This window comes from Eriocheir sinensis, chromosome 21 (assembly GCF_024679095.1).
Source record: "Eriocheir sinensis breed Jianghai 21 chromosome 21, ASM2467909v1, whole genome shotgun sequence".
Classification (NCBI taxonomy): domain Eukaryota; kingdom Metazoa; phylum Arthropoda; class Malacostraca; order Decapoda; family Varunidae; genus Eriocheir; species Eriocheir sinensis.
The window spans coordinates 3,832,650-3,845,008 of NC_066529.1; the positions used below are offsets into that span (position 1 = coordinate 3,832,650).

At 40.8% G+C, this 12,359-nt stretch overlaps 1 protein-coding gene across 6 annotated transcripts in view; it reads left to right on the plus strand.

Moving 5' to 3' along the window:
* LOC127001548 (monocarboxylate transporter 3-like) overlaps positions 1-12,359 on the plus strand; it is a 59,174-nt gene that overhangs the window by 30,692 nt on the left and 16,123 nt on the right. For all 6 annotated transcript variants that reach the window (XM_050866178.1, XM_050866180.1, XM_050866181.1 and 3 more), the window contains one exon: positions 11,417-11,563. In XM_050866178.1, the coding sequence (XP_050722135.1) occupies positions 11,417-11,563 (147 nt within the window). The remainder of the gene's footprint in view (positions 1-11,416; positions 11,564-12,359) is intronic.

Genomic DNA, 12,359 nt, shown 5'->3' on the forward strand with positions numbered 1-12,359 from the left:
GACAATATAAATCGAAACAATCTATTCGAAATAAATCACGCCACAGCAACTCGCAGTAACAGAAAGAAACTGAAAGGACATGGATGTAACCTACCAGCCCGTAGAAGCTATTTTAATATTCGAGTTGTCGACCACTGCAACAGACTCCTTCCCTCAGTAATTAGTTCAAGTAACGTAGACAGTTTCAAGTCGTCATTAGATAAGTACTTCAAGGAAACAGGTTTCTACTGACAGTTTATCCGTTCTTTTAGATAAAGAAGCTGCATAAGAACACCAACTCCGTTTTCATATTCCCCCCATAGATTTGGCCAACTGTAGTATTAGTCTGGGATAGTCTACTCTTATTTTTTTCTTTTCTGTAAAATTTCCATGATCTGTTTTCGATTAGGTATATGGGGTTGCCTTCTATCTGTTACCTGCCTGCACCTCCACCTCCTCCTCCTCTTCCTCCTCCTCCTCCTCCACGTTACCGGAGGGAGAGGTTGGTGGGGAGGAGCCTTCTGTTATGTCCTGCCCTGCCACACGTAGTCTATCAGCAGTGGCAGCAGCCCAACAGACACCCTCGCTGTAGACCAACAGGTCTCCTGGGATCTATTTTTCCTAGTTATTCCTATGTATATCTTCACCATTCTGATCTTTCTCCATTTCTCTTCCTTTTTCCTGCGGGTCTCTGTATCACAGACCCGCGTAAAAGTACGGACACACCGAAAAAAAAAAACAAGATTAGAGGCCACATAGTTTTCATAATAAAAAAAAATAATTATAAACAAATATATACCCAATAGGAGGAGGAGGAGGAGGTTAAATACGAGAAACCTGTTATGTTTTGGGTTCAGATCACGGGATCTTGTTTTCACCGGATCAAATTATCTGGTTATTGAGAATCATCCTTCTCCCCTGACAAAAACAACAATGTTCCTTGAACGTGACGAGCCTTGAAAACATCACATAAAAGTCTCCTCCTTAAGGGTCAACAATGCATCATCCTTGGTCTCCATTGATGATGATTCCACTGATTTCTTTAGTTATACATTTTTACTGTAAATCTTTTCCATATTAACAAGGCCAAAACTTTTCTTAACGTTTTCTTCTTTTGTACCTTCCTTATTTTTTTACATTTTTATTATCTTTATTTCCCTCCCTTCTCACCTTCGTTTTTGGAAAGAGATAGAAGGGAGAGATAAAGAGGAAGAAAAGTAGAGAGACAAAAGGGAGATACATAAAGATGATAAAAAGTGGAGATAAGTGAGAGAAAGTAGATTTTTCTCAGAGAGAGAGAGAGAGAGAGAGAGAGAGAGAGAGAGAGAGAGAGAGATATGGTAGGGACAAGAAGGTAAGAGAGATGGATGTGGAAACAGAGGCATGTCAAAGTAAGTGGGTGTTTACATAACTACGCGCTGCTTCGATGCGTAAATCCGTCTCCTCTGTTTTGGAGCAATAGACAGAGGTGAATATATACCTGACTTTCGTCCTGACTCTTCCTTTCGTCTGTCTCTCTAGCCATAACAACAATAAGAAGAATAAAAATAATAATAATAATAATAAGAAGAAGAAGAAGAAGACAGACAAAACAGGCGTTGGAGGAGCAAAACATAAAGCGATATAAAGGAATTTAATAACAAGAAAGACAAGGAGACAGAAAAAAGGGATTGGTCAAGGAGATCATTAAAGTTGTAGAAGGGAGGAGAAAAAAAAAAGATAGTAAAGGAAGAGGAAGGGAAAGAGATCGAAGAGAGAAAATACATTGGAAAGAAAGAAAATGGATTAAGTAGGTAAAGAGAAAATGGAGAAGAAAGAGTGGGAAATACGGGAAGAAGAGAGAGAGAGAGAGAGAGAGAGAGAGAGAGAGAGAGAGAGAGAGAGAGAGAGAGAGAGAGAGAGAGAGAGAGAGAGAGAGAGAGAGAGAGAGAGAGAGAGAGAGAGAGAATGGTTAGTTGAAAAAAAATGTAGGAAATAAATGCAGAGACGGAGAAGAAGGAGGAGGAAGAGTTGCAAAAAAAATGCAGCAATGAAATTCGGAGAAAGAGACTAAGAAACAAAGAGAAGGGAGACGAGAAGAGGGAGAGTATTTGCAGTAGTAGTCGGAGGAGGAGGAGGGAAGGGAGGGGATGGGGGGGAGGGGGCAGAGAGGAGGTCATGCATACCTGAAGGGGCACGCACCTGCAACATGGAACTTCCCCAGGTATTGGCGAGGAAGGGAGGGGGGGAGGGGGAGGATAGGCAAGCAGGCAGGTAGGTACTGAAAGGAGAGGGAGGAGGAGGGGGATCGGAGGACAGAGAAAGGTAAAGGTAGATAGTTTGCAGTAGGGAGTGAGAGAGGAAGGAAAAGAGGGAGGAAAAGAGAATGAGAGAAGAGGGAGTATAGAGAGCAGAGGAGGCAGAAAGGGGAGATAAGAGGGTGGAGAAAGAAGAGAAAAAAGGGAGTGGATAAAAAAACTGAAAATAGAAAGGGAAAAAGAATAGCAGGGCAAGGAAAGATGATAAGGAAGAGAGAGAGAGAGAGAGAGAGAGAGTGAAAGTAACGTGTACCCTCGTAGCGACCTCGTGAAAGTTGATTGTCAGGGGCAGGTAGCTCACTTACCTTGCTCTCCTCCTCCTTCTCCTTCTCCTCTTCGTCCTCGTCCTCATCTTCATCCTTTTCCTCTTCGTTCTCGTTCTCATCTTCTTTCCCTTAATTTTTCTTTCTCTCTTTCCTCCTCCTCCTCCTCTTTATTCTCTACCTCCTCTTTCTTCTTCTCCTCCTCCTATTCAGTCTCATCCTCATCAACCTCTTCATCGTCTTCGTCTTCATCCTTCTCTTCTATTTTCGGCAAATATTCTGACACGCCCACCAATGAACCCACGTACTCCGAGATTTCTCAGACCAACAGGACCCTAACTATCGCCTTTTAAATTATAACTCATTGCCGCTAAAGGCAGTAAGGTAGCGCCGCTAAAATATTAACCCATTGCCTCTAAAACAGTAACTGATCGCCGCATAGATCGTAACCTATCGCCGCTTAAATGGTAACTTATCGCCGCTTAAATGGCAACTTATCGCCGCTTAAATCGTAACCTACCGCCGTAAAAATAGTAACTTATCGCCGCAAAAATAGTAGTCATCGCCTTCAAAATATTAAGTTATCGCCGCTAAACTAATAACTTGTCTACGTCAAAATATAACCTGTGGAAGTCAAAATGGTACCCTGTCGCCGCTAAAACAGTTACCCATCGCCGCTAAAATTGTAACCTATCGCCTTTAATCAGCTGTTCAAGTCTCAGAAACGAGTAATTTCCGACGGAAACTCTTGTCTGAGCGGTGATTAGCACGTCTAGGCACATCAGAATAAGTAATGCCAGCCGATGACGTAAGTTGTGTGTACTTCTAAAAAAAAAAAATACCCTTATATTTTTTTACCCTCCTCCTCCTCCTTTCCTTCTTTTCTTCTTCCTCTTCTTCTGCCTCCTCATCTAAGTTGCGTGTACTTCTATAAAAATTATCCTTTTATCTTTATTACCCTTCTCCTCCTACCTCCTCTTCATTCCCGTCCTCATTTTCCTCCCATTCTATTATATTTTTCTCCTCCGTCTCCTCCTCCTTCACCTCCTCCTCCTCCTTCACCGCCACCTCCTTCTTCACCTCCTCCTCCTTCACTTTCTCCTCCTCATCCACTTCCACCTCCTCCTTCTTCTCCTCCTCCTCCTCCTTTTTAACCTCCTGCTGTTCCTCCTAAACCTGCTTCTTCCAATCCTCCTACTGGTCGACGCTGATTGGTGATTATAAAGAAACAGGATTTTGAGAGAGAAAAAATAATCAGAATTTAGGTTAATATATGTTTGTAAGTCGAGCAATAGCCAACCACTGTTGACGTGTGTGTGTGTGTGTGTGTGAAGATAACACACACACACACACACACACACACACACACACACACACACACACTATAATTACAATGATTATTTAGCGGTAACATTTGTGGGATCACGCAATGGTAACCTTTAAAATGTCAGCTCATGACTTGAAAGATGGACTGCTTGATAGACTCATATTGATAGATCGATAGCAGGTTGATGCGTGGAAAGATAGGTAAGATGTTGTTAGATGGATAGTACATAGATGGATGCAAACAGATTGACAGACAGACAGAAAGGCAGGCAGGCTGGCAGATTGGTAAATAAAATAAAAAAGAATGAAAAGTTAATGAAAAAATAAATTACTGATATATTCAATACGATGCCCTTGTTACCTATCGTTTCATTCTCTCATCATCATCATCACTATTGTCTTCAGCCACTGCTAGTCAACTGCAACCCAACATCATACATCTCCACCAAACTGTCCCCACAACCACCACTTCCTCCTCCCTCCCAAAAAATTAACCCATCACCACGTAACACCACCACCACCGCCAACACCACAGCCTCCACCCTTATCATCACTTCTTATCATATCACCACCCCCAGCAGTCATCACCATTACTGTTTTCATCACCTCCAACTTCTTTACTTGTACCTCTAATTCGACCCCCATCACCATCTCTCTTAGCGCTGCACTCTTAACACCTATCATCACCTTTTATTAATTTGTCATCACCTCCACCACTGTCACCATTATCATTACCACCATCACCATTAACAGCTGTCTCCACCCTCACCACTTATCACAGGTGTCACCATCCATCATTACCACCACCACCACCACCACCCGTTACGATGTGCTCACTCGTCTTGGTTGTCACGCACTTTTTTTCCTCAACCGTATCGTTATTATCACCATCACTATCACCACCTCCATCACCACGCCACTTGATTTATTGGTGCCACTAACCTCACCACTACTACCACCACCACCACCACCACAATCACCACTACTACTACTACTATTACTACTACTACTACTACTACTACTACTACTACTACTACTACTACTACAATAACACACACACACACACACACACACACACACACACACACACAGAGAGAGAGAGAGAGAGAGAGAGAGAGAGAGAGAGAGAGAGAGAAAGGTGAACACTGTTGACATTAGTTACCTGCTAAGACAAACATCGACCAGGATGTTTACGAAGAAAAAAATAACCACCACCACCACTAATAATAATAATAATAATAATAATAATACAGTTGACTCCATGAACCTCCGTGCTTTGAAACAGGAGAGATGTGCCATGATTAATTTTCTTCTAAATGTTAAATCACTGTAGCTAAACGGAACACAATCGATACGTAGCTGGGTCTGTTTGTTGGTCGTCAAAGTGACAGGCGAGATAGAAAGAAGATAGGCCAGCAAACAAGAGGAAAGAGACGAAGTAAAATGAGACGGCAGACGAGAGACGGAATGTGATAAGATACAGAGAAAAGGGGAGAGGAAGTAGAGGAGAGACAGGAGAACAGGAGGAAAAAGAAAGAGGATGGAAAGGAAGCAGAAGAATAAGAAGAGACAGGGTAAAGATAGGAAAGAAACAGAGGAAGAAAAGGAACGAAGCAGAGTGATAAGAAACGGGGAAGCGAATAAGAAAAAGGGAAAACGGGACGAACGAAACCAAAGCGACACTAAACAGGAGCAGGAGGAAAGAAATAAAAAAAAAATAGGACGAAGGGGAGGAAACAAGAGGGAAAGAGGAAGCAGGAGAGGAGGGAGGAAGAGACAAGCAACGGAAGGAGGATGAGAAGGGAAAAGGAGAGAAGAATAGGAGGAAACAGAGAGAGGAGAGAAGAAAGAGGTGTGTGAGTACTTCTCTGCCGCAGTGACCGATCAATATTGTTCAGCTGGAGCCTTGCCTTACTACTCCTCCTCCTCCTCCTCCTGTTACACCTTTTGTTTGCCCCGTCTGCTACAAGTTCTGTTCCTCGTATTATAACTCTATTCAGTCCTTCTCTTCCTTCTTTGATTTTTCCCTCCTACCTCCTTTCTTCTCTTCTTCATATTCCTCTTTTTCGGATTGTATATTTTACCTCCTCCTCCTCCTCCTCCTCCTTTTATACTTCCTCTTCTTCCTCTTTCTCCTCCTCCTTCTCCTCTCCTTCCCTTTCTATTTCTTCCTCTTTTTCTATATTCTCCGCCTCCTCCTACTCCTCCTCATATTCCTCCCTCTAGCCTATTCATTCCACTACATGCCATTTTGGTACATTCCCTTCAATGGCAACAAAACCACCACAACCATCGTCACCCTCACCACAACCACCACCACCACAGACAGGCTACCACAATCCATTCAAGCCTGGGAAAAGTGCCTCTGTCTTGTTGCTGTTTAGATAGGGAGGAAAGCTATTGGGTTACTACATACAGAAATGCAGAGAGACAGACAGACAGGCAGACAGGTAGTTAGGCAGACAGGCTGGTAAGAAATTATAGGTTGACAGACACATAGACACAGACAGACAGACAGACATAGGTTATTCATGTTGTCATCATCACCATCAAGTCATTTTCAGCATCATCACCACCACCAACAATCAGACGGACTGTCACCATCACCAATACCGCCATCACCACCACCTATCATCACGAGCTCATGTCATCTTCATCATCACCATTATCATCATCATCGGTATTATTAGTGATTAGAAAGTAGATGTGAAGTCAAGGGTTTGTCCGTAAGAGCAATAATATATACTTGGCCATACGATTAAATCTTCAAAACTGTGAATCAATGTTTACACTGATTACCAGACAGAAAAAAAAAAGAGGTAATTGAATGCGTTGCGTGGTGGCGGTTACTCTCTCTCTCTCTCTCTCTCTCTCTCTCTCTCTCTGACGGCGTACGGTTACAATCCTTTTCACTCGTATTTGTTAATCGGCCAAAGCTTACGTTGATCTCAAATTTCCTCGTTTTATCTTTGTTATCTTCATTAAACGAGGAAACGATTAATATTTTTCTCTAATGTTTACTACACTACTTTAAGGTATTATAGTGAGTGACACATACCTGTCAAGTCTTACGTTTTTTTGCGTAAGTCTTACGTAATTTCGGTGATTTTCAAGTCTTGCGGAGTAAGTTGAAAATCTTACGTTTTTTCTCCGCTTGCGATGTGGTTTTTTTTTTAATAATATGTTTGTTTTAATCAATTTGAAATATATCGTACGAGCCATATTTAAATTCTGTGAGCGTGCTGAGTAACGGTTACTGTTAGTAACAGTAACCGTTGCTCAGCATGCTCACATGAATTTAAATAATGAAAAACGATACTGTTTACAAGAACCTTTTTAAACAGTACTGTTTGTCATTATGTGGTGTTCATGTTGTGTGTTTACATTGTGTTTTCATTCTGCATTTGTTTTGAAACAAATAAATATTGAATGACAAAAAACTATGGTTTAATTACCGTTTTATACACAAACTTAGGGTCTCTAAAGCAAAATCTTATAGCAAGACACCACAGTAGCTTGACAGGTATGGACTGACAGGTGAGTGGGGTCTCTCTCTCTCTCTCTCTCTCTCTCTCTCTCTCTCTCTCTCTCTCTCTCTCTCTCTCTCTCTCTCTCTCTCTCATATGTAATTTGGGTATGTGTTGTTTACCACATAATACCCAAGATTTAATGCCCCCGCCCCCTACCCTCCAAACATCACCCCCCACCCCCCCAACCACCACCACTACCACCACTGTCAAGGTCACCACTTCAACAACATATAGATAACAACCTCTTACATGTATACTTCGTCGTCGTCCTCTTCCTCCCCCTCCTCCTCCTCCTCCTAATCGTTGAAGAAGAAGAAGAGCAACAGGACAGGAGGCTGACGAAACTGATTATGCTTCTTTGGTAATGTTTATGTTTTGGGGACGATCAGTAACCACCCGCACGAGTCCTTGTCTGTTATCACCGTTTTCTTTTTCGTTGCTTTATTTTTCTTTGTTTTTATTTTCTGTGTGTGTAAATGCTGCGTTTTCCTTTGTTGTGTGTTCCGCTGTCCCTACTTTTATGTTATTTTATTTTATTTTTCCTGTATTTAAAGTTTTTGTTTCCTCTTCCTTGTTTTCTTACTTTTGATTTTGTTTTGTATATATGTGTGGCTTGTTGTTGTTTGTGTCTTCTTCTATTGCTTATGTTTGTTATAGTATCATCTCTCTCTCTCTCTCTCTCTCTCTCTCTCTTATATAACTCGTGTGGCTGAATATGTTTTTACGCTCTCCAAGACAAACAGATCGACTAACAGACAAACACTCTAGGAGCAACAACGGGTATAATTATAAATATTGTGTGTGTGTGTGTGTGTGTGTGTGTGTGTGTGTGTGTTATGTGTACTTCAGCTTCACATAATTTAGTTAGCTATTATCATTATTATTATTATTATTATTATTATTATTGTTGTTGTTGTTGTTGTTGTTGTTGTTATTATTATTACTTCTTCCATTATTGCTACTACAGCTTCGTGTACTTCTTATGATTCCTCTTCTGCTACTACTACTACTAATACTAATACTAATACTAATACCATTTCTCCAACTATTACTTCTATCACTACTACTACTACTATTACAACTGTTGTTATTACTACTATTACCATTGCTGTTACTACTACTACTACTACTACTACTACTACTACTACTTCTACTATTACTACAAGCAAAGTGAAGTTGAGGACAAGTAGATGACATAAAACAAGGACAAGAGTAATGGTGGAGATGGTGAGGGGTTTTAAGGGAAATGCTGATGATGTGGTCGGGGCGAAGGAATGCTAACCACTATCATTATATTATCCTTCACATCTTTCCTCGTCGCCCCAAGAGGAAAATCAAGCAACTTGAGAATGGAGGAAAACTGAGATAAATAGAACGATTTTATCTTCATTCCCTACTCAGCAAGAAAACGTTTTGATTAACGAGGAGGATTTAAAGGAGGAACATTGCTACATCTCAATTTCACCGTATTAGGAGAGTGCAAACCGGCGGACCCAGGGAGGAGGTGTATATAAAAAAGTCGCGGTGTCCTTCCCTTGCCAGAGACACGCCAGTCCTCGTCGACAGACCGACTTGGTCGGCCAGATTTCGATCGCCGATAGATTCGGTCTGTCGGCTCTTTGGCAAAGGCCCGTGCTCCCTCGTGCAAGAGGGAGCAATATCCCCCCCCCCCCTTCCCTTGCCATTACAGCGTGTGACCTACCCGTATGTGGTCGCGGCAGAGGGAAGGGGAAGCTAGAAATTAAGTTCAGTGGGTAGCCATAAATGCGTGGTGCCCCTTTCCTGTCCTTAACTCGAGTGATTTATTCATTTATGGCGGTTAGATAAAAGGAGGTGAAGGTCGAGAGTAAGCCTAGTACCCATACATAAAGGGAGTGAGATGATGTTTGTGTGAAGTATTATATGGCGGGAGAAGGGAAGTGAAGGACGAAAGTAAGCTCAGTACCCATTCATGAAGGGAGTGATTATAATGCGCGTGTGGAGTGCCAGTGATATATTAGTGTTGTCCTTCACTGTCCATTATTTTGTGTCGCTTATTATTCGCATTTGGTGATGGCGGGAGAAGGGAGGCGAAGGACGAAAATAAGCCCAGTACTTACTCTTTCATCTTTATTGGTCTTCAATGCACTTGACCAGGACTTGTAATTAATGGAATCCAATCTGTCAACGTGTTCAGACTTCAGAGCGTAATGGACACTCAAACATCTCCACGCAAAGGACGTTAACCTCTCGTGTGTGTGTGTGTGTGTGTGTGTGTGTGTGAACTGTTAAGCAGGGTATAAGCAGGCAGGATGACACACTTTTCATCTCAGCGTTAAAGTATTTGGGACGGGCAAGTGTGTCGCGAAGTTATATTTATGCGGCATCAATGAAGTACATACACTGTGCTTGCAAATTACTTCTTTTGGTTTTCATTTCCATGGTTCTGCATCCTCAGTGTTGTAGGGGGCTGATTAGGTTGTGTTTCTTTTATTTCTTTTTCCTTCACAGTGAACACGAGTCCAGGCTAGGCGTGGGCGTAAACTCTAAACGACTCCCACTTTAATTCGATCTTCTGTTCTCATTATCTTGTTTTTTTCTTTGCTTTTCACTCGTATTGTCTAGTTTCTCTGTGTTATTTTGTACTTCTCTATCCATCGGCCGACTTTCAACCTCGGTACTAACAAAGAAATGTCTGATATTATTAACTCGAGAACCAACGGCAGCTGCTTAACTTTCCTCGCTTTCGTTAAAATCCACTTATGTAGCTACTTCACCTTCAATTATTTCATATACGGTAATGATGGATGTGCCTGTAAAAGTGGTTCATTGGAAGGTCGTTGGGAGCGGCTGACACATAATGGAAATGATCTAATGGCTATGGAAGGGAGAGTATATGTTTTTTAATTTTATTTGGGGAGGGGTATTGTTATTTCTTGATTATTCTTATCATTGTCCTTTTTCCGTGTGTATTTTTTTCGTATTTATAATTTATGTTTGTTAATAATTTCTTATGTCGTAACTACCTCTTGTTTGGTTTGTGTGATGAGTTTTAAATTGTACAGCAATTTGATCTGCTTCCTCTTAACCACTCCCCCTCCAAAATTGACTCATCTTCCACTTGTAAAACTTAACGCCTTCCATGCTCACATAAAACGGAAAACATGTATACTTTTGTTTTCCTACACATCAATCTATTACAGTATGATATGTTACTACACTGACTACTCATCAATCTATTCTAGTATGATAACATGTTACCACTCTGATCACTCATCAATCTATTCAAGGTAGTATGATATAATGTTGCCACACTGTCAACTTATCAATCTGTTCTAGTATGATAACATGTTGCCACACTGATCTATTCCTCCTGAGGTGCGTGCTCTTCATAGTCCTAGAGAGATAAGATGTTACATACGCAGCATTGATTTATCAGTAGCCATGAATCACAGCAGGGGTTTACTGTTTGTTGCTGAATTGTACGGTTGTGATGCTTTTTTTCTTGTCACCAGTGTCATATATGTCACTTTTTTATCTAGTTGTTTCAAAGAGCAGATACTGAACCATACCTAAGGGGACTGCTAGGACTTATGAGTAGGTTACATTAAGGAGAGAGGTGGGACAGGGGTTATTGTTGTTAAGGAAGTGAATGGAGACTTTTAGAACATAGGACTGATGAGTACATTAAGGAGAGAGGTGGGACAGGGGTTATTGTTGTTAAGGGAGTGAATGGAGATTTTTAGAACATAGGACTGATGCCTACATTAAGGAGGGAGGTGGGACAGGGGTTATTATTTTTTAAGGGAGTGTTTAGAGACTTTCCATGGTCACTCCTTTTGAGGGAATTCCTAAGGGAAACTGGACATTAGAACTATAGATATTAGACGGATAAAGAGTTCGATTTTGAACACTGCACACACAAAGGAGTCATAACATAAGTGTAACTATTGATTATTCGCCCTATGATTACGTAGTTACATTATATTTGTATTAAGTTTTTCACCAGTGTCTGTGCTAATTTGTGTTGGTCTTGCTACAGGTGTTCAGCCCCAGCATCACTCTGCTGGAGACAGGCATGGAGGACTGCAACACACACCTCAAGGACCCCTCCTCTGGGCCGGCCAAGTTCCAGATTGGTGCCAGCGATGAGGAGTTTGAAGAGCCTGCTGATGTGGAGATTGTGGTGGTGAGTGTGACTTCCGAGGCTCTCTGGTCATGGAGACAAGCTGTTCCTTTCCCATCTGGCATACTTTATTACATTCTTCTCTTAGTCAATACGTAATAGTCATGTAAATATTTTTTTTTTTCAAAGTATCGTAATTTTTAAAAGTTAAGTTTAGAAGTTTGACTTACATGACTGCTACCTTTCTGAAGACTTAAGTTTATTATTCACTCAATCCTTGGCTTAAAAAGTTTTAAGTGAGGTCCACTTTCACACGAGCATATTCAAAACACTCCTGTAATCATCATGACCGTATCTCAGTGCTGAATCGGAATAACTTTATCATCATTATCAGATGATGTTAAAAATCCACAAACAATTACATATATTGGTACTCCTTCTCTTGCAAGTATATATTCTCTTTATCCAATTTTTGGGTGTCTAATAAGTTGTACTTTTTCCTTATTAGCATAATCATGTCCTGTTTCAGTCAACTATTTGCTAAGGGATTTTCCAGACACATCTTTTGTTAATTTCATTTGTAAGAATCTTTCATTAATATATGAAAAGATTTACAGCCATTCCTTGTTTTTGCAAACATAATCTTATCCCATTGTACTTTTTTAACTGGGATTTAATACTATTTTTCTCTTGTTAGTTAAGCTACACCCTATTTCATACTGACAGTAGAATATTCAAGATGACATGTCAAAATTAGTTTAATTATAGTTTTTTATGTAACATTTGTGAGTCAGCAACAAAAATAATAGGAGGCAAAATATGTTTAGTTTACTAGCATGTTGCAAAATATCACACCACC